The sequence below is a fragment of the Festucalex cinctus genome, chromosome 1 (genome assembly GCF_051991245.1).
Source record: "Festucalex cinctus isolate MCC-2025b chromosome 1, RoL_Fcin_1.0, whole genome shotgun sequence".
NCBI lineage: Eukaryota > Metazoa > Chordata > Actinopteri > Syngnathiformes > Syngnathidae > Festucalex > Festucalex cinctus.
Genome location: NC_135411.1, coordinates 33,011,611 through 33,033,410, shown reverse-complemented (window position 1 = coordinate 33,033,410; position 21,800 = coordinate 33,011,611). Strand labels below are relative to the sequence as shown.

Here is a 21,800-nt window from a genome sequence, read left to right as displayed (position 1 = left end):
TAATTGATCATAAGGCTGAAGCTTGACACCCTAATTTGAAGAAGTTAGAAAAAACAAAAGTTAAAGCACAAAAAAATAAAAACATTAAAAAAAGCAAACAAATAATAACAAATGAAAGCTGAAACCATCTCCCTGGCTTTAAACACTACTTTAAAACCCTAATTGAAATATATGGTTTAAAATAAATAAATAAATAAACCCAATCAAGAAATAGGAAAGTTTAATTGACTAATTAGTTCTAATGAATTTAATTAATAGACAAAAGCTTGAAGCCCTGAAACATGTCACGCATCTATCTTATTATTTTTAATAATCTATTCGCATTTTTTTTCTTTTTTTTTTTTTTTAATGTACCTCTGCAGCACTGTCATGTTCTTATCAAGTTTCTCACTAACTTGTGAAAGCTCGGAAAAGAAACACAAAACAACATATCACGTTTCTGACAGGAGGTGTTGGGTTCAGATCTCCTGCCGTTTGTCAACGTTTTACGATGTTCTCAGCTCCCTTTCATTTCTTTTAGTGGCATCGTGATACCGCCAATGATGATTGTTTCTGTTATGATAATCGTGTTATGAAATATTCCCCCCCGCATCCTCGTCCCCCGCAGAGCGAGCGCCGCGCAGCAACAACATCCTGACGGCGGCCACCGAGCCGTACGACCTGTCGTTGTCCAGATCCTTCCAGAATCTCAGCCACCTGCCGCCCTCCTACGAGCTTGCGCTCTCCGCCGACTTGAGTAAATTCACCGCACCCACACACACACATCATCAAAATGCTAATGCTAATGCTAAATGTGTTTTGTTCTTGTTTTTTTACATTGCGGAAAGTCTTAAATAAAAACTTTATTATTATGTCGTTATGATTGCCAATGTTTTTGGGCACCAGGTGACAAGGAAGTGGACGAGTTCTACGCTAGGAAGCATCACCACGCGGACTTCGGCGGCCGAGGCCACGCCCACATGGCCAAACTGAATGCCGAGCCAGCGCATCATCATCATCATCATCATCAACAGCGTCAGCGTCCTCGCCGCGTCCAGCGCGCCATGTCCCAAGACCACGTCCTCTCCCCACCCCGGACGCCTCGCCGTGGGGATTACGGCCTCCCCTCGTACAGCATCGCTGCCGCCGCCGCCTACGGGGGCGGTCGACACACGTCGGAGGAACTGCTGCTGTCGGCCGAGCGCCTGCGCTCCCAGGATCCTTTGCTGTCTCCCGCCGTGCGCCGCGACAAGTTCCGGCAGAAAGCCATGGCCCGCGCCATGTCCAACGCCGACATGCTGATGCCCACCACGCCCGTCCACGAGCGCCACCGCATGGGCAAAATGCTGTCCGAGCCCGGCGACGCCTACAACACGCTTAGCGTCAACCCGCACGCCAGCGCCGCCAAGAGACAGGCCTTTGCCTCGCGCCGGACACACACCGTAGACCACCTGCAGTTCAGCGCGGGACATCATCACGGGACCAATGAGGTCACCGTTTAACTGCGGAGGGACCACTTCCTGTTCCTGCTCGTCCACTTCCTGACGCCTTCTGGCGTAGCGGCGAACAGTAGCACAAGGGCTTTGCCGTGGCAACCGACCCTCCGTTTTGTGACATTCACGCAACCACGCAGAGACGTCACGATCGTGTTCACATGGCCACGCAAATGCTAGCGATGATGTCATCATTACCTAAACTGCTAATGCTAAAGGCTAAAATGACATCATCTTTTAATATGTTATTCTTAGCATTCCTGCAGTCAAAGAAATGCTTGTGATGATGTCATCATTGGCTAAAATGCTCATTCCAAAATGACACAATTTTGCTGTTATATACCTACACGCAACCGCGCAGAGACGACGTCACGATCATGTTCACATGGCCAAGCAAATGCTAGCGATGATGTCATCATTACCTAAACTGCTAATGCTAAAGGCTAAAATGACATCATCGTTTAGTATGGTATTCTTAGCATTCCTGCAGTCAAAGGAATGCTAGCAATGATGTCATCATTCACTAAAATGGTAATGCTACATGCTAAAATGACACTGCAGCCACACTAATGCTACTGATGATTTCATCATTAGCTAAAATGCTAATTCCAAAATGACACTAACATGACGCAATTCTAGCACTATTTTCGTTCCTGCAGCACACATATGCTAGTGATGATGTCACCATTTGCAAATATACTAATGCTAAAGGATCTCTTTATGACATTAGTGTCTGCTGATGCTAGCAATGATGCCATCATTAGCTAACATGCAAAAATCTAAATAAAAAAAGTGATGATGTCATTGTTAGCTAAAATGACAAGCGCTAAAATGACGTCATCGTCGCAAAGGTGATGTTTTTAGTAGCATGAAAGCATCATTAGCTGAAATGCTGAATGCTGTTGTGAATGCTATATTTGCGACATGATTCTAAGCATTATTATTAGAGTTCCTGCTACCACACAAATGCTAGTGGTGGTGTCATTGTTACCTAAAATACGCAATGCTAAAATAATGTACTTTGTGAAATTATTATTAGCCCTCACAAAGTTAACATTAGCGCAGCCAACCAGATGATAGTTATTTTGTAACCATTAGCCTTCTAAAATTATGTTTTTGCTAACATTTATGTTAAAACAACTTCATGCCAGTGTTGACATCGTCCTTAGCATTCACATGGTTACACTCAAATATTGTAAATAAGCTTCTGTAAACGCTCTTCTCTCGTAACTTTCTTTCTCTAATATAGACTTTTGAACATAGATAAAGCTCACGTTTACGTCACATGTTCATCGTTTATTAAAAGCTCTGCGATTGGCGTCATTCCGCGTCCATGGGTTTGCGGAAACAATCAGATAGGCGGCAGCCAATCAGACTCCTTTGCAATGTCTACTCTCTCCCATCTCGTTTGTGTCAAACTACATCTGATCAAATGGAAACTTTTCTGACAGCAATCACGTGTTTAAAAAAAAAAAAAAAAAAAAAGTTTTTATACCTGCAGTGTGTGCGCGCGCGAGTGTGTGTGCGACTGTGCGTCCGTGCAGTTAAGCCCCGCCCCCTTTCTCCCCTTTCTCTTGTTTCCAGCCATTCAGCCACTAATGTTAATCTTCTCTAACAAACTTCAATAAAAATCAACTTATTACGTTTGATGATTGTCGGATTGATTGACTGGCAGTTGTCCCTTTTTTTTTTTTTTTTTTTTTTTTTTTTTTAAATAGTTGAAGTTTGAAGTTTGAAGTTTATTGAACATATGCATATATACATATATAATTATATAAACACATAAACAAATAAAGAAAGTTAAAAGTAAAAAATAAAAGAAACATCCAATAAATATCGATGTATATGTTCAAGGGAGTAGGAAGAAATAAATAGGAAATAAGGAATAAGCAGTTCAGGAAATGGATGGATGGAAACTTGAAAGTGATATTAAGTACGGATTTATTCGCCATTTATTTGTACTAGCAATCTCTTTGACCTCACTAGTTCAGTGCACTAATAGAACAACTGTTAGTGAAGTAAAACTGCACTAGCTGACATGTGTATGACTTGTACTACAATGAACCGCTACAGTAAATGTTATGTAATAGAATTTGACAATGTCACTTGTAGTACTAATAGCATGCAGTTGTCAGTTACTGAACAGTTTTGTCTTACTAGTAGCATAGTTGTTGTCTACTGCACATAAATATCTAAATTGAGCCAAATTGTCTGACTAATGAGGGCTATGAGTGCTCTAGTACATAGAAAATTCATCATACTGGAAGTAGTAGGATATCATGTAATGGCATTCCATATGCAACGCAGTAGTAGAATGAGTAGGGAGCACTAGTAAAATGACTGTCTTACTGTAGATTTTTTTTTTTTTTTACTGTCACTTTTGGCCTACTAGTATGCAAATAAACCTGTCTAGTAAATTACTGTGCTGCACTAATAACATATAGGCCCAACTCGTGTGTGTCAGGTACCTGCAGTCTCCTAGATTCGGCTAGTAGCACCAAAATGCCCAATGTTAGTTTTGCCTCACTAGAAATGTACAGTAGTTGTCCGGCTACTATGCCAAAGTTGTTTTACTAGGAAAATATACAGCAGTGGAAAACCCATTTCTAGTAAGACACAATTGTTCTTCTCGTACTTTGCCCTGAATATAGAAAGCCATTTAAGCATTTATTCAATATTCTTACTAGTAGGGACAGAGTACATGGACCTTAGGCTGGACATCAAGCATACTGAAATGACTATTGTGGACTTTCATGTTCAGCAGGTCGGAAGAATCGCGGAGGTTGTGTGAATGTCGCTGCAGATCCTCGTCCGTCGCCTGGGAATTGTTCGACACTTTGGGGTAAAAGAAAGAAGAAAAAGGACAAGTGTGAACTTTCAACACGGCGTTGTCAGACAGGAAGTGACTCTCGAAGGAGCTTAGTCTATAAACAAAGTACAGAATATGACCTTTTTTTTTCTTTTCTCTTTTTTTGTATACAGCACAGCTAGATTAGACTTTGCGTGTAACCATGTCTAAGTATTGGCGCAAGTAGCGTAACACGATTAGGGTGAGTTTGATCATGGTGCAGGCAGTCAGATGTGTGGCAGATGTCATCATGTGTCATTCATAAATATGACACCAGTGTGCAAAAAACCCTCTGAATCATTACAGAAATCAATTAATTGAGCACATTAGTATGACTACAAAATGAATGAAAATGATTTTCCCCACAAAGTTCGACACGAACATCCATGACGATGATCGAGCCAGGCCGCGATTGGCCAATTTCTACGAATTCATAGTAGCTACTTCACTTTTTAAGACTTTTCAAATGTTGTCAAGGCAGCCTGAGGGTGTTGTTACCTTTTCGACACAAGGTAAAGGCACCAAGGTGACCTTAGTTGCTACGGCAATGCAAGCACACAGCATCCTGTGTGATCAATAGCATTGATCGCTATCTGAGGAATTAGCATGTGAAGTTAATGAAGAGGCCAAGTGGGACGTTCGCTGAATCTGATAGCGATGACATGCTAACACCTTAGCCTGGGGCTGTGGAGCCTAGTTGCCATGGAAACCTTATGAACTTCCAAAACATACATAAACATTACAGCATTGTTAAGAGAAACTAATCCCAATCTGTGCTGCAGCTCTGTTTACCTGTCATCTTTAATGTAACAGTGCTTTGGCCAAAGAGGTTCTTTCACTCGCAATTTGTTCCAGCTTTCTGAACACATCATTGGCTGAGAAGTTCTGTGGTGGGTGGGATTATGTAGATTAGTTCATTTGTGAAGTCATGATCAGATGGACTGACAATTTAGACACACTATATATTGCAACATAATGTCTTCTTTTTTTTCATATGTCCCATTAAAAATATCTTCTACTATATTGTGCTGCTACAGCCGACTTTATTCTAATTCATAATACCATACGATATATAATCACAATAGTGCAATATTTTTGAAGGGCACTGCTGCCCTCTGCTGGACTCTATAAGACATCACACAAATTGGGCTTTTTGGGAGCAACCAAATCTGAACCACCAGTTTCAGAAGTGTACGTGTGTGTGTGTTACTTCAGAGCGGATCTATATTTGATGTTGTTCAAACATAAAAATAGGAATAATACAAAACAAAAACTATTTGTGTTTGTAACTTTATGTTTATGCATAGAATATAATACGAAAATACTGAAATACAATACCAAAATATCAAAAGTATTAAAGTATACATATTGCATGTGTGTTAATGAGTTAAAAAAATACACTAATACTAACAAAAGGGAAAAAAAGGACAGTCTAAAAGTATATATGGTGTGTGTTAAGACATTAAAAATATATATTTGTATATAGCTGCTGTTGCATACTGTATGTGTGTCAGTGTGTGACCGCAAAGTGTGTCAGCATCATAGTGTGATGATGCCACACACACACATGTATTGACAATGGCTGAAGGCTGTCTGAGGATCAATAATCAAGCAAACAAATAATGTTAGTGTCAATAACACGCTGCCATTCCCACGGTTGACGCCTTGGCGGGTGCGTCCATGGACCTCTTTCAGAGAGCCAAGTGTCAGAAGCTCTCGGCCCGGCCAGAAGGGAGCAAGAGGAGGAAGAGGAGGAGGAGATGAAGGAGGGAGGAGGGCGGGATGCTACTGTAACGGGAAACCTTCTGGCGCTTTCCAGTGCGTTCCGCCTCTCGCAAACATCGTCAAGATTTTCTGATGCTCCGTGAAGACTCGCAGGGACGCTCGACAGAAACTTTCATTCAAAGGTAACATGATTTTATTCCTCCACATAGAGTGATAAACTGGGATACGCTGCCAATGGTAAGTGATGCTAAGTGAGGATGATGATGATGATGATGATGATGATGATGATGATGATGCAATGATGTAATGAGGGGATACTTGAGCTTCTTCAATTTGGCGTTGATGTCCTAGAAAACTTTGACTTGATTTTCAATTAACTTTGACAACATTGTTTGCGACATTTGGAGTTAATTGTATCCATTTTCATGTATCGTACCCATAGCAAAGTGATTCTTCAATTATGGACTCACTTGTGGTACATGCAAACATTTACGATTTCATTTAAATTGCAGTATTTTTTTAATACAAGTTTTAAAATAAAATTATGATGATTGTGATTATGAGTATGTCAACTGGATTTTCATATATTCTAATTCAAGATGTGAAATACAATCAGTGTACGAATTAGTGCTACAAGTGCCACTAGTGCTACATGAGCTCCCTCTAGTGGTACACAAAATAATTACTGCAGAGCCCGAGTAAAAAGGTTTGTTGATAAATATCTTTTTGTTTGTTTTTGTTTTTTTGTTATTGAACTTTGATGTTCCATACATTTGAATTGAGTTATAATTGAACAAATTCACTGCTGTAGATGTTTCTATTGGTTATAATTTATGTAAATCACTGAGAGTTGCAATTTGTTTGAAACACGTCAACTTGAATGCAACCATTTAGTGCCACTGACGAATATATCCGTCAAGTATGCTTCTCAACCTCTTTCTGTGAAATTCTGCTTCTGCATAACTGTAATGACTAAAAGATCCCTTTTGAGTGGAAAATAAAGAATAGGCGGCGAATCTCGGCTTGTGACGTCAATAATGAGGGACAGAAATGCAAATACTGTACATTGGAAGTCACACTTGTTCAGGCACTTCATCCACGAACAGAGTAACATACAGAACATACAGAACATAACATACAGAAAACATACTCAGGCTCAACTTGAGCCATGCTCTTGTACCATAAACCTCTGCATACTCGTGTTTAGGCACCCACGCATTTGCATATTCATAACATTTTTCAATATTTAATCTTTATTAAAATTCTTTTTTGGGGTGGATTCAAACATGGAAAACATTATTAGAGTATTAAATGTTGCATATCATCACTTATTGACATTTTTTTCTTAATTACTTATTTTTTATGCAATTAGGTGTCAATTGTTAGCGGATTTTTGCTAGTCATAGGATGACCTTGTCTCTATGCCCCGTGAACAGCGTGGGTTCACTGTTAATCTGTAAATAAATTATTATCTTGCCATCAAAAGCCACTTCTGTCTTGTTTTGTGTTTTTAGCATTTTTTGGCATCAAAGTCACTGTTCTGCTCACAAAGCAAACATGGTTTCTACTGCTGGCTAAAGAATAGGCATGTAACAGTAACGACAATATAGTGATATATCGTGATATTAAAACTGCCACAATATATCTTCGTCATTATGTCACGATATTAAAAGCAGCACATGTTAAAAAAGTCGGGTTGATTTCCATTTGTGCAGGTCTAGCATCTTCTGGTGGCTAGTTTTTGTTTTTTACTACAGTATAATTTTCACAAGGAATGTTTTGGCCCTTATGTTTAAAATCCACGCTAATGGTCACAGGAAGGAGAAAAATGTAATATGTGGAGGAACTCAATGTGTGCTTGCATTAGCAAGTAAGTTCATCAATATATATATTATATTTATATATTTTTCTATACATATATTTGTATTATTTAATATTTTTCATTGCTGTAATGTACAGAAGTTAAAAAAGGAAAAAGTTCTAAAAGTTTTAAAAAAAAAATTGTATGAGCTTTTTTTTTTTTTTTTTTACAATACTTGACCTTTTTTATATTGCCAACCTCCCCACAATATCGTGATAATTATCATATTATGGTCTTCATATCGTGATAATATCGTATCGTGATGTTTCGATATTGTTACATCCCTACTAAAGACTGTGAACACTAGAAAGCTTTGTTTCTCATTTTGGTGAGCTTACTGCGTATACTATTTTAGAACACAATATTTTCGAAAGTTCAGTTAAAAATCAAATACTGTCAATACAGTATAGGGAACTGCGCTGTGAAAATGGCAATTAATTTAGTGATTCTTTCACGCACCACTAGGGGGAGCCTGTGTATCACACTGAGAATGGACCACCTTGCTTCCCACCTTTTAAAACCCCTTTTTTTTTGTTCTTTTATAATTCCGCGTGTAGGACGTGATGGCGGGCAGCCCCGAGAACATCGCCATGGGCGAGCGCACGCTTTCGCGGTCGCGCGACCAGCTGACGCCGCCAAGCCGCACGGAGAGTACGGTGTTCAGCCTCTCCCGCAGCGAGTCGCTGTGGACGGCCGAGACGCCGCCGGGCCGCTGCGAGGTCTACTGGTTCCCCATCCACTTCATGTCGACGGGCGGCGGCTTCTTGGCGTGCGGCGTCATCATCAGCGGCCTCTACTTCGCCGGCCACAGCCGCAAGGTCAGCAACATACTGGGCCCCGCCCTGCTCTCCATCGGCCTCATGGTCTTCGTGGTGGGCGTAGTCCTCATCCCCATCACCAGGGAGAACAGGCGGCGAGCCCTGAAGAAGCCACTCGCCTTCCACCGCCATCCTGCCTTCAACGTATGAAGACTCCAGAGGGATTTCTATTCAGTGGACCTTGATAGTTCCTCCATTGAAAATCCCTTGAAGTGATTAGGAAGTATGGAATGTGTCAGTGATTCTCCACTTCCTAAACACTTCAGACATTTTTATATAATGCATACTATATAGCACAATTAATTAAATGCTTTTTTCTACAGTGCACTAAACTGTTGACTCAAGTGCTGAAAATGGCTCATTTGGACAGTTTCCCTTAGGGGTGTGCTCACTTTTGTTGCTATAGGGCAGAGGTGTCAAACTGCATTCTTCGTGGGCCGCAGTCCTGCAGGTTTTCAAGGTATACTCCAACGCACCTGATTCAATGATCAGGATAATGATCAGGCTCCTGCAGAGCTTGCTGATGAGCTTAAATATGAGTCAGCTGTGTTGAAAGTGGGAAACCTCGAAAACCTGCAGGACTGCGGCCCAAGAGGAATGCAGTTTGACATCTCTGTTACAGGGGAATGAATATTAAAAGCGGTGGGTTGAGACATTTTAGAGGGGACAAGAAAAGTCATTTCTTCAGTGTTGGCGCATGAAAAGAATCAAATATTGACACAATTGGGAGGGGTGGACGGACTAACTATTGTGAGCTCTGCTTTTTTATTTTTTTTTATTTTGGCACGTTGTGGACGGATGCCAGCGAGATACTCGGGAATGTTTCTGATAACAAAGTGCACTTGAAGGCGGGACTAATGCGATGCGATCGACTGTATGAATTATTAAACGCTGCTTGACGTTTCCTCTCAAATCTCTCGTGAGCGCCGACCGAACTGTCAACACACTTTTAAAGTTAATCACACCACACAAACATTTTCAAAAGACCAACACATTATTAGCATAGTTCACGTTTAAATCTCACAACACAAATCTGTTTCACATGTTTAATGGCATGCTGAATCACATACGTTAAACTTGCACACACCAAAAGATATTTGACATTTAAATCAGTTTTTGAAGGCTAAAGGATTTGCATCACCTTTGTGTATTTTGTGTATGTGTGTGTGTTGTGCACCCATTGCTCACCACCCCCCGCCCACCTCTTTCCCCATCAACGCGCTGACATCCGGGACTTTGGACACACCTTGCCGCTATTGACCGAGTGGGCGGCGTCTTCTGCGTGGCAGGTGAGCATCCTCCTCCTCCTCCACCTCCTGCTTCGTCCTTTACTCCTCGCCGCCCGTTATTTCGCTTTCCTTGCCGGCCTGTGATGTTTCGTCCTCCCTCCTCGTCGTCATGGACGTGAGGAGTTTCGTGGGCACATGTTTGCCGCTCTTGTTCATCGGTTTGGCGCTGGACGTCGTCGGCCTGACGCTGCTGCTGGTCGGCGTGTTCGCGAACGTGCGCGCGGCCGACGGCCAATTCTATGGCGACTTCTTCATCTTCACGGGCGCGCTCCTCATCTTCATCAGTCTGGGCTTTTGGGTCATGTGGTACGCGGGCAACGTGCGCGTCACGCCGGGCGACGTCCGCGCGGACGGCCTGGCCGCGCGCATCGTGCGCAAGTTGTCCGAGAGGCTCAGCCGAAAGATGACAAAGGCGGCGGTCGGCGCGAGCACGGTCGATGACGCGCGCGCGCACGACGACCAGTCGGCGGAAGACTCGAGGCCTCGCCGGGCCAGCAGGGTCACGTGGGGGAAGGCCACCGCCTACAACAACAAGGAAACGCTGCCACACAACTACAACTATCGAGGATACCGCCAGGAAAACTATGCTAATGGATACAATAATCAAGGGTACGACCATGAAATCGACAAGAGGGAAAAATACAACAAAGGAGGGAATAGTGACCAACACAACCATGAAAACTACAATGATGAAAAGTACAACCATGACAATTACAAAGAGGAAGGATATAACAATAAATGCTATGACGAAGTCATGGACTGTGACGGCAAAGATGAAGGTGAACAACTTTGATGTGTGTGCTATACAAGCATTAAAACTACAACAAAGGCGGATACATAAAAGAAAACAACAAGGATGGATGATAAATCAATGAAAGCTACACAGTGGATGTGCAGGACAACAAAGATGGAGCACCTGTGCCGCTACATGAACGTAAAGGACAACCTTTAAAAACGACTACACTACAAACACAACCGCTACAATGATGAGGAAAACTACAATGAAAGATACCTGATTGAAAACTACAAGAATGTAGGATACAAATTTGAAAACTATGAACAATGAAGTTTTAATGGAACACACACACACACACACCTCCCCCCAACCCAACCAAGTTTCCATGAAGAACCGCCGACTCATGTTCGCTGTTTGATTTTCCGTCATAGTCATGTGACAGCCGGCCGACCGGTTTGGCCTTGTTGACTCGACAAACACTAAGATCCTGACGCACACGCAGAGGGACAGAAGTGTCATGAGGCAAAATTTGAGTTACGAATGAACGCCGCCACTCAAGTGAAGCAGAAAAAATATTGTGCAATGAAGGTAACGCCACAATCGCAGATGCACTTTTAGATGCGGGACAAACACAAATTCAAAATGAAAACACTTGTCAGGAGCTGCACTGTTAAAAGCTTTAACCATCTTAAACAAAACAAAAAAATGATGTCCAGAAATCACATCTAAAATATTTGACTTCACAGAACCTACATTAAGTGACTTCGTATGACCTGATTATTTCATGTTGATGTAAACAATAATTCTTCACTTGAACCAATCTTAATTTTTTTTTTTTTGCCTTGATCCAAAATATTTTCTTAACATATTAGGTACTGAACCAAATTAATTCATTTAGTTTTAATGGAATTAACATATTCAATTTGACATCCCGCATTGTATAAGAAACCACTGATTGTCAGTGAGCAGCAGCAGGTACTCAGGGAACATTCGATGATCTAGCCCTCCAATTCCAACTTGTAACGCTGAGTGTCAAGCAGGAAGGCAAACGATTTCCGTTCTTAAAGTCTTTCGGTATGACCGAAGCAGGGATTGAACCCACAATCGCCCAGTCACAGGGTGGACACTCTACCACTAGTCCACTTTGTTTACTTGACCCAAAATAAAAAAAACTAAAATATATATATTAAAAAAAAAAAAAAAAAAAAGAGATAGATAAGCCCAGACAAACACACTTGGTAATAGCCATACACAATCTAAAGCTGTAATTAATCAGTATCATATCAAAGACTGCTTTCTGAAAGCACTGTTGAACTTCAAACTACCAAATTCTAAACACTCACTCAAAGGCCAACAACAGCCTTTAATGGCTACAAATACACTACAATGCCATTTGTTTTAAAAGTGCATTCACTCACACATAGAAACATGATCTCCCAGGTGGGGAGGCGAACCCACACCTCCTGCACTGGAGGTAAGTGGCAGTAACCTCTCCGCCAGTCAGGGACCATGTACAATAACGCCATGGTGGCACTGATGTGCACAAGCCCATTTGACTAACTATATGACCTGGAGGGCATGAAGACATGAAGAAGGAAATCAAAAACTTTATTTTGGGTCTTTTGGACTTATTTTTAGTTCCGTCGAAATCAAAACTGACGTCTGTCGATGCAAAATAAATGGTTTTCACAATAAAATCAATATGCTGTTTTGAATGGATATGATTACTTTCAATGAAATGGTGATTGCAATCCTTTTTACAGCGCATGCTGTAGACCTCAACTCGCGGCCAGACGCTGGCATGCAGGCTAACTGGCCAGTCGGACTCAACTCCAGCCTCTGATGTCATTCACTAGGGCACGCCTCTTAAAGGCACACATCCGACAAACAATTATTACCATGTTTTTATTTACCATTCTCTTTTATTGATTCATTCTGTTTTCTTACAATACAGCATTGTTTTTATTTAAAGAGGAACTTAATCCCCTTTTTTAGAATTAGCAGAGGTTGTACATGTGTTCCACTCATCTAAACATTATTTATGAATACAGTATTCTGTTCATGGAATAAAAATAAAATCACACGTTCATCAATTTTCATTCCTCATGGGGCCGCCAAGTTAGTCAACATCGCCCTCTGCTGTCGACCAAAATTAACGTTACGACTGCGCTCGCAGGCGTTGCAAATCTCACGTGACCAATTCGTTAGCAGACTTCCTGTTGTGGTTAACAAGTGAGCAGACTCCCTGTTGTATGCTTCAATGACTAGTATGGTTTGGAGTGGACCCTAAACCATCATCTTATTATGCTACACTGTGTGAGATTAAAGTTGACACAAAATGAAAATAAACGCCTTTGGACAAAATTTGCTCTCTTAGTTTAAAATAATTTCACTTTTTTTTTCTTTTCAGTGTGACCCTGATACTCCTTCATTATAGACGCATGATAATTGCACATAAAATAAAATTCTGTTCACTTAACTTAATATTGCCACAATTTGTGGCACAAAGGTTGGTATTTCACTTATTTCTCTGCCTGTAAAACATTTATTGGCATAAATGTTATTTTGCAGGAATGCAGTCCTGCGCGACTTAATTTATTTTGCTCTATGTCTTGTATATCCATCCAACCATCCATCCATCCATCTTAACCGCTTTTCCTCACAAGGGGCGTGGGGGTGCTGGAGCCTATCCCAGCTGGCTTTGGGCAGTAGGCGGGATACACCCTGGACTGGTTGCCAGCCAATCGCAGCGTCTTGTATATATATATGGAGTAATTCCATTGTCAACCACTAGATGGCGGCAAACTTACCTAGTTTGACATTGTGTAAATTTGAAAGAAGAAGAGTGAAGATTGGAAGTATTTCAAGTTCCACCTAGGCTGTGTCCGAATGCGCACAGTACTCCCTATATAGTGCCCTACTGAGGGGTCACGCCATTTTGTAGTGGTGTCCGAATGTCCAGGAAGCAAAAATGGAGGGCACTCAAAATTACCCACAATTCTCTCTGAAAAGTAGTGAACATTGATGTTCACTCAACCGGGTTATTTAATTACTGTTAACACATAGAAAGATTGGTACAATGTTTATACAATATTTTTGTCTCATCCATTGTTATTGCTGTCTCCCAATATAAGTTTAAATGTGTTTGTATTATTAAAAAAAAAAAGTGTTCAAATACATTGAAAACAATTAAGTGCTGTAAACGCTATTAAAAAAAAGTCTTAGAGAGTATTTCAATTAGGCATTTATATATCGAGGGTTTTATGTATTGTGGGGGTGGTGTCATGTTCTGTGTTTTATGGATTTGGTTTTGATTAGATTTTACTTTTTGCCATGTTTTCCTTGTGTTCCTTTTCTCCATCATGTCTGTCTCGTTACATTATTGTGCCCACCTGCACTCCTCAAACCGGTCCCTTATCTCAGGCCCTGTTCACACAAAAGCCCGTATCCACACAAATTTCTTACCTTTGGGCAGTTTGTCCACACGGCGGCTCGGTTTCAGAGCTCGAAAACAATCAGTTTTGAAACCGGGCTCCAGAGTGGAACGATTTCAAAACGCGCCCCGTACGTTCCAATGTGGACACCATAGCAGGATAGCTACTTCTCCCGTGACTGCGCACAAATCGCCAGTCTGTCAACAATGGCGGATAGCCGTGTCTTCGTCGTTTTGCGCAACCTCCTTAGCTTGTTTATGCTTTTACTACAAAATGTTTTGCGTGATGTTGTACTTGAATCACCCGGCATTGTCACATCTCCTGTGTCGTATTCGTCTCACAGATCTGTATATATTACTGGCTAGCCGATAGCCCATCCATGCCCGTGCAATCCATTGAAGCGACAGGGCAGCCATCTTACTCCTCCCATCTTGCGAGCAGATTACTGTTTAAATTACTTTGAAGACTACTTTTCGTTTACTGTTTAGTTGCTAGACTAGACCCCTGTTGTTTCTACTAGGTACTGTCTCAAGTGTTAATTTCGATACTGTAAAAGTATAGGATTGTATGCCAAGAAACGTTTCTTGGGAGGAGTAGTATGCGGCTTCAAAACTGGCTACTCAGATCAGTCTTCTTGGCTGATTCTTCTTCTACGCTTTCCGTTAACTTCCTGGGGCAGCGCTACAGCGCCACTCCAGACTTGGCATATATATTACAGCCGTTCAACATCCTAGGCGTCTTATTTTGGACACTCGCATGTCTTGAGACGGTTCTGTCTGTATAAGAGTTGTGTAGGAGCCTAAATTCTAATTTTGATTTAAGTAATATGTGGATAAAGGTGATTTGAGTTAATTCTGACAAAAGTATATTATTTACATTATTTACAATTTGAAAGGTTTATTATTTACATGTGGAGTGAATAGTTAACTCTTTGACTGCCAGCCATTTTCGGAAAAGGTAACCCCATACTGCCAGCTGATTTACAGAATTTTACCGATCTTTCAAGCTCCACGGAAAATGTTGTGTTAGGACTATGGAAACGCGGATACTACCAAATGAAAGATTGAAGTCTCATCTTTCATCTAAAAAAAAAAAGTTTGTCTCTACCTTATTCAGATCTTCAGTAATCAACAATAGAAAACAGCTTCGTTTCACCCAAATCCTCTATTTTCTTCCAAAATACGGAGAAATCAAGCTTTTTGTGAAACGATGTTATTTCATGCACTCTAGTGAATTTGGCACTTTTTTTTTTGCATGAGTGATTCTACAAACACCTACACTTCTATAAAACACTACCCCAACAATAAAAAATGTTTTTTGATTGCAAAATAACAGTTTATTTACATGCAACAGTAGCAATCCGAACAAACAATTTGGAAAACTCTTTGCAAACTATTTACACGTGCGCAACAGTTTTTGTCAGTCTGCTTCTGCATGGACTGATTTGCGTAGAGGTTGGTATGATGAACGATGTGCTGGAGAAGTTCATCCGTGATGAAGACCTCCAGGATGTCAGCTGGCAGGTGGGAATTCAGCTCTGCTGCAGCATCCCTTGGTCCTGGTTTTGCAGCAAAGGGGAAGATGGTTGGCTGCCAGCCGAATTCATCAACTTCAAGCCAGCCAGACTTTCGGATCTGCAAATATACATTTCAATATCATATCATTTTAGAGCAGTGTGATGCAATGTGTGTGTGTGTGTGCATATGTTTACCTTTTTTTCTTGGGTGTATTGGTTGATGCACATTCTGTAAATTATAGAAGACGTTTACCATCAAATATTTTATTAGTGCTGTGAAAAATATTTTCTTTTTACCTTTGTTCTGCTCACTGTGAGAGGTCACTTTGGGCCCTATGAGGAGGAGCTGAAAGAAACATATACAATTACAATACTATCGAAAGACTTTCCTTTTATTGTTGCGGTGTATTGAAAACGTTTTTTTGTTTTGTTTTGTTTTGACCTTTCTTTGTCGTAGAACCAGCGTTCGGACGTTGCTGTGAGCACGATCTATAAAATATACATTCACGTTTGTATAGGCAATAGATGTTTTAGTGTATATCAGCACATTTACACACGCTGCTAGCAGATCGACCGAAAAGGAAAATAATCTTACTAGCATGTTAGCGCTTACCTTCACGTTCTTTGGAAGACTGTCCAAGACTGTCTTGCATCGGACCCATAGTAGTCGTCATCGTCCGATGAAACGTCATCTGTGCAGACGTGCTCAGTTGTGCACCACTTTTCTCCGGTGTTAGCATCGCTAGCCGGTGGGGCCTTAGGACGTTATTAGCATCGCTAGCCGGTGGGGCCTTAGGACGTGGTCGAAACGGCCGCGTCACCGCTTCAACTATGACTTAACCCCGTCATCACTGTGCTCTTGAGCACTGGTCGATGCTTTTGAGCTTTGAAAATAAGGATCAAGCGTGAGCTGCTTGCCATCTGTAGCCTTTTTTGACTCCCTTAGCCAAGTTAGCCATTCTCTCCCCCTCAACACTCTAGCTCAGCCTCTCTTCTTCTACTGTTGTCTCCTACCCGATCTTGTCCAAAAGACTCATCACAGCCATCTAGTGGCCAGGAATACTCATATAGTAACCCGATCGGCTTGATACTTGGAGCACAGCTGCCCAAGGCTTTCCTCCACCCGTTTCCATAAAAAAACATAGTAGACGTCAATTAACGTCTATGGCGGCCAATCCTAGGATTATACTGAACGTTTTTAAACGTTTATGGCGGTCAAAGAGTTAAAGGCAATAGTTTTTTTTGCATTTAAAATGTGTGAATTTTAGTATGTAATGTGCTTTCATTGCAGCATTGTTTCGGTAGGATCTATTTTTTTACTGTCTTGAGGCGGAGGTATCTGTGTGGTGCACGAGTAGTGCGGTCAGGCAACGTGGAGTAGAGCCACACAGTTTTTTGACCTCCGAATCTCCGAATCTCCTTAAACTCTTTAGTTACGACTCTTTTGGTATTTCTTTTTGTGTATGTCATTTTTGTACAGTTGATTTATTTTTACTAAAGTTAACAAAACAAAGACCAGCGTTTGGAGTTTTCTTTATTCATCGACGAAGCCGTGGACACAAATAAGGAAGTGAATTTGGAGCGTCAAGCTAAAGCTTTACTAGTTAAGAACCTACAAGTTGTTTGAGGAACGAAGTCGGCTTTGCTTCCGTGTAAAAAAGCCCAAGTTTCCTGGTTTCTTCCTGTCCTTGCCGGTTCATTGTTTGCTAGTTGAGCTTGTCTATGTCAAGTCTTTTTGCTAGTGTTTGTTTAGTTACTTTAAACGTATTATTTTGGACTTCGGTGGATTTTGTATTTTTGATATTTTCAAGTACTTTCTTTTTGTTATTTTGAATTTTTTTTTTTTTTTTTTTTTTTTTTTTTAGTTCACATCTCCCTCACCATACCCTACCACAAACTAACCGGTAGTTTGGAAAGTAACCCCAGAGGTGGAAAGAGAATTACTATAATATGTTGATTGGATAAAGGGGGTTCTGTTGACTGATTTTATGTTGATTGACGGCGAGATTGTCACGTGATACAAAAGTCAAAAGTCATCAAGAAGCAGCGAAACAAGTCGGCCCAGCTCAGGAATGAAGATGGACTTCTTCATGAACAGGCCCATCCGCTCTAGGATTCCTCACGATTCGTGCGAGGAGAACTGCCACTGTCAAAGCAGCCCGGTTGGCGTCCGGTCAACTCGGCATCCTCTCTGCGACCGCTCGTCTCTGTCCAGCCATGGAGCCCAACAAATGTACGTCCTTTTTCCTGGCTCTGGCCGTGATCCTGGATGTGGTGGGCTTCCTGCTTTTCCTGGTGGGCATCTTCGCCTCGCTGAGGTACTGGGACTTCTTCGTTTTTTCGGGACCTTTGCTCATCTTCTTGAGCATCTTCCTGTGGATCTTCTGGTACATGGGCGGCCTGCTGGTGCCCGAGGAGGAACTCGACCTGCCCAAAAGCAACATCCTGTGAGCGACCTGGACGACGAAACGAGGTCCGGACACCGTTTCCTGTCTTCATCCGTCGCCGGGTGAGATGGAAGCTTCGTCATGTGCTGATGTCATCTTGAACGTCCACAGGACAGGAAAAAAAACAGGAAGGATGAAGCCACAGAAAATATCTAGAAGGTTCCAAAACGTGGTGGATCTCCCGTGGATGTTAATCGCACATTACTTGTGAGCTGGAGCATTTCTAGATATCGGTGAGGGAAGAAGGAAGGGGGAACCACCCACACATCGGTTAAGTTTTGTTGCACCCCCGATTGGGTTTTCACTTGTTCTTCCTTGTCCAGATGATGGGTCGAAACCAGGGGTTGTCAGTGATTTTGGTCAACTCTGGACCTGTCAAGCCTTCAGACTTTTTGTTTCTAACAACTACCAATACTGAACACAAACTTGACATATTCTACAAAGAACTGAAATCCGCAAAATGTTCAGAATGATTAAAAACCATAATCAAGTAAAAGAAAAAATGCAATGGAAAACATATATTGTGTCATGTCATCTCATGTAGTAGCTTATCTTAGTAGCAAATTAATGTGACAGATTTCCCAGAAGTGACTTGCAAAAATAGAAAAGTCACTTCCTGACTACAACACAGCAAAGATTCTCAAAATCGGATGATGGGTTCTGGAGAAAACGAGTTCTTTGTGTCTGGAAATGCGTTTTGGGGGAAGGTTTTGGTTGCTAGTACTTATATAACATTAGGTTTAAAAAAAAATGCCTTTAAATCAAAGTAAAATAGTACTTTTGTGATTATTTCCCAGTTCAAAGTATCCTGCCTGACACGTCAAATTGTCGTGACATTTGAAACGGTGTCACGTCCCCTAAAACTGGACTTAAATAGCGCAAATGGAACACTTTTGGTGAAGAACAGTCTGGCCACTTGGATAGGTCATACTTTTATGAATGTATTCGTTCTGGAGGATTTTAGAGGCGTATGAAGGGCGACCGCTTGCCATGTTGCTAGCATTAGCTGAGTAAACACTTGTAATGCTTGGTGGATCAAGGACGGTGCCATGACTGTTTTCTCATATATAACACATAAGCTTTATCCCTTACCACCATCACTCTTTTTCATTTTAACATCTTTCCTTTTTCTTGTCTTTTTGTGATATCTTGACGGCAAGCCTGCCGATGGGTCGATGGCCCTGTTAGTGAGATTTATCAATTCTGATCCATTTGCATTTTTAACAACGTGAAGTAGGAATGACAAGTCATGAGGAAAAAAAGTGACATGTTTTTATTGTCAGTGAAAAGTTCAGTAATGTTGCTCTTTTGGTGCTGTTTGTCTGCCAAAAAATGAAACGAACAAATGATTTTAGCAAAAAACATGAAGTGAGCACACTTGTTGGTTTAGTGGACAACAAAATGGGAACGTCAGTGTAAGTCATGTGTTATTATTTACACGTTTCATGTCTGCTTTTGAAGGCTTTCCACTAGAGCCGCTTTGCAGTCCTTTCTCGTTTGTAACACCAAAACGTGTCTAACCGGCCGTGCAGGCTTTTACAGGAGGAAGATCCACCCGCCCCGAAAAGAGGAAACACCAACACACCACTTTACTCAAACCACATTTGAGGTCAAAGTGCTAAAATGACCATTAATTCCCAACATTATTCCAGCTCCCATATTATTAATGTGCATTCCAAGTGCCATGGCTTTAGAACTGGAATGAACGTGATCATGTACAAAGTGTTCAGTTTGACTTTTGCATTGGGCAAAACAAAACTAACAATTCCTTCCAGTTAACATTGGCTTTATATATTTTTCTGACAGTATTATGGTAGAGTAGTGTTGTTATGGCTTAAGTAATGTGATTTTTCAAGACACAAAAAGGACTCCACTTGACCCAAAAGGAATTGCTTTGTTTTGTTTAGCTCAATGCAGGAGTCAAACACTTTCTAACCCGAATTTTATCACCTGTGGTCACTTGGCCCTTAGAGACAACATGCTGAACACGTGTTGACATAAACACGCAGTCCAAATGCCTCGGCCACGCCTCAACAGACATGCAAGGCGCCTGGACTTTTCCCAGACATGGTGAGGAGAATTATTAATGGTCTCCATTTGGAGAGGAAGTGGAGGAGTAATGCATCTCTCGCTCAGATCAGACTACTGCTCGCTCATCATCCCTGAGGGACGCCAACGCCCCCCTCCCCACCCCTGTTCTGTTTGTAGGCCTGAATGGTCGCCATGGTGCCGATCATCATCGTCTTCCTCACATTTCAGATGATGATGATGATGATGGTGATGGACATGTGGTTTGTGAGAGCTCAGCGTCATGCATTTGCGCTAATGCTAAGTGTGCTATCACCAAAGGACCAGCGAAGAAACAAAAAACAAAAACAAAACAGATGAATCACAAGCGAGTAGAGACAAAGTCGTCGTCTACTTGAAGTCGGAGCCAGCAGCAGGTGAAAGGTCATTGATATAGGTCACCGATGTTTTACAGCCTTTACAAAAACACTTGCAGGCATGCTGGAACCTATCCCAGTTGTCTTAATGATAAATGTGCATTTAAGCGTTGATGTCATTCAATTCAATACTGCTATTGACGAATTTGAAAAAAAAAAAAAGTGGCCTAATTCATAACTATTATCAGAACAAATATATTACCTATATATTATCCTTAGTCTGCCCCAGGGCAGCTGTGGCTATGTACGTGGTTTACCACCACCAGTGTGAATGTGTGAGTACGAGAATAATGTATCCAATGTGAAGCGTCTTGGAGTGTCCAAAAAAGTGCTATATAAATCTGATGCATTATTATTAGAATGTAGAAACAATACATTAAAATTAAGTGTAAATATAAATAAAAATTATTAAACAACCAGTAATATTTACAATATTTTACAATTATATAACTATAACATCATTAACCAAGTCCTTAATTGTATTTAATAATATGAATATTAAAAATATTTAATTAATTATTATTGATTTTGTAAATTATTATTGATTTTGTATTTTTTTTTAAATTGGTCACTAAGTTATTTTTAATTCAGAGCCATAATATTTAAAAATTATAAACTTATAACAAACTAGTACTGACCATATAATTCTCTTAATTATTTGATGATTTATTTTTAAATATTAGAGCATTAATAATTATTGGTCCAGTCGTTTTTGTATTTTTCAGTTGTTTTTTTTTTTTTTTTTAAATAAAATATATTTAAAAATAATTTGAAACTGCTGACGGGTCACTTCATAAGGTAGACCTTCAGAATTTAAAAACTCTAATAATGTGTTTTCTTACACTTTCAGAAAATTTAAATAAAAAAAAAACATATTCAGTACAGTCGAAGAATACGATAAATATGAAAAAAGTATAAATCTGAGGAGGAAGTGATGCGTTATCCTACGCTCTGTTGGCAAGTGGTCCAACCGGCATCATGACGTCATCTCAAACAGCATGAGGAAAGTGTGTGGCGCCCTCTAGTGGATGCTCGAAGCAACCAGCCAACTTTCGAGAATCTAGATCTATCCATCAAAATTGCTAAAATATTTTTTTCTGACATTAATTTTTACATATTTATTTTACTATCAAATACAGTCATGCAAAATTTAAACTGTATTGTAATAAATACACATTTATTCACCTACGATGACATTCTATATTCAGGA

At 40.7% G+C, this 21,800-nt stretch overlaps 4 protein-coding genes across 7 annotated transcripts in view; 3 read left to right on the top strand and 1 right to left on the bottom strand.

The window, feature by feature from the left end:
• shisa6a (shisa family member 6a) overlaps positions 1-3,060 on the top strand; it is a 36,879-nt gene extending 33,819 nt beyond the window's left edge. For all 4 annotated transcript variants that reach the window (XM_077531056.1, XM_077531054.1, XM_077531055.1 and 1 more), the window contains 2 exons: positions 608-736; positions 886-3,060. In XM_077531056.1, the coding sequence (XP_077387182.1) occupies positions 608-736; positions 886-1,481 (725 nt within the window). In that variant the 3' untranslated portion in view covers positions 1,482-3,060. The remainder of the gene's footprint in view (positions 1-607; positions 737-885) is intronic.
• A 3,055-nt stretch (positions 3,061-6,115) lies between these two features.
• pirt (phosphoinositide interacting regulator of transient receptor potential channels) lies at positions 6,116-9,037 on the top strand. The gene is made up of 2 exons (XM_077529441.1): positions 6,116-6,227; positions 8,464-9,037. The coding sequence occupies exon 2, from the start codon at positions 8,470-8,472 to the stop codon at positions 8,872-8,874; it is 405 nt and encodes a 134-aa protein (XP_077385567.1). The 5' UTR covers positions 6,116-6,227; positions 8,464-8,469; the 3' UTR covers positions 8,875-9,037.
• Positions 9,038-10,008: 971 nt separating this feature from the next.
• tmem238l (transmembrane protein 238 like) lies at positions 10,009-13,107 on the top strand. Its single transcript, XM_077531052.1, has 2 exons — positions 10,009-11,337; positions 12,513-13,107. The coding sequence occupies exon 1, from the start codon at positions 10,123-10,125 to the stop codon at positions 10,804-10,806; it is 684 nt and encodes a 227-aa protein (XP_077387178.1). The 5' UTR covers positions 10,009-10,122; the 3' UTR covers positions 10,807-11,337; positions 12,513-13,107.
• Positions 13,108-15,485: 2,378 nt separating this feature from the next.
• Positions 15,486-18,773, bottom strand: LOC144024719 (uncharacterized). Its single transcript, XM_077531058.1, has 5 exons — positions 16,313-18,773; positions 16,142-16,188; positions 15,997-16,045; positions 15,895-15,928; positions 15,486-15,817 (listed from the first exon to the last, which is right to left on the bottom strand). The coding sequence occupies exons 1-5, from the start codon at positions 16,437-16,439 to the stop codon at positions 15,715-15,717; spliced, it is 360 nt and encodes a 119-aa protein (XP_077387184.1). The 5' UTR covers positions 16,440-18,773; the 3' UTR covers positions 15,486-15,714.
• Positions 18,774-21,800: the final 3,027 nt, after the last annotated feature.

Coding starts and splice junctions, on each gene's coding strand:
- pirt (XM_077529441.1), top strand. CDS start 8,470: ATGGCGGGCAGCCCCGAGAACATCGCCATGGGCGAGCGCACGCTTTCG.
- tmem238l (XM_077531052.1), top strand. CDS start 10,123: ATGGACGTGAGGAGTTTCGTGGGCACATGTTTGCCGCTCTTGTTCATC.
- LOC144024719 (XM_077531058.1), bottom strand. CDS start 16,439: ATGCTAACACCGGAGAAAAGTGGTGCACAACTGAGCACGTCTGCACAG. Junction 15,929..15,996: donor TCACAGTGAGCAGAACAAAG/GTAAAAAGAAAA, acceptor TATAATTTACAG/AATGTGCATCAACCAATACA. Junction 15,818..15,894: donor AATACACCCAAGAAAAAAAG/GTAAACATATGC, acceptor GTATATTTGCAG/ATCCGAAAGTCTGGCTGGCT.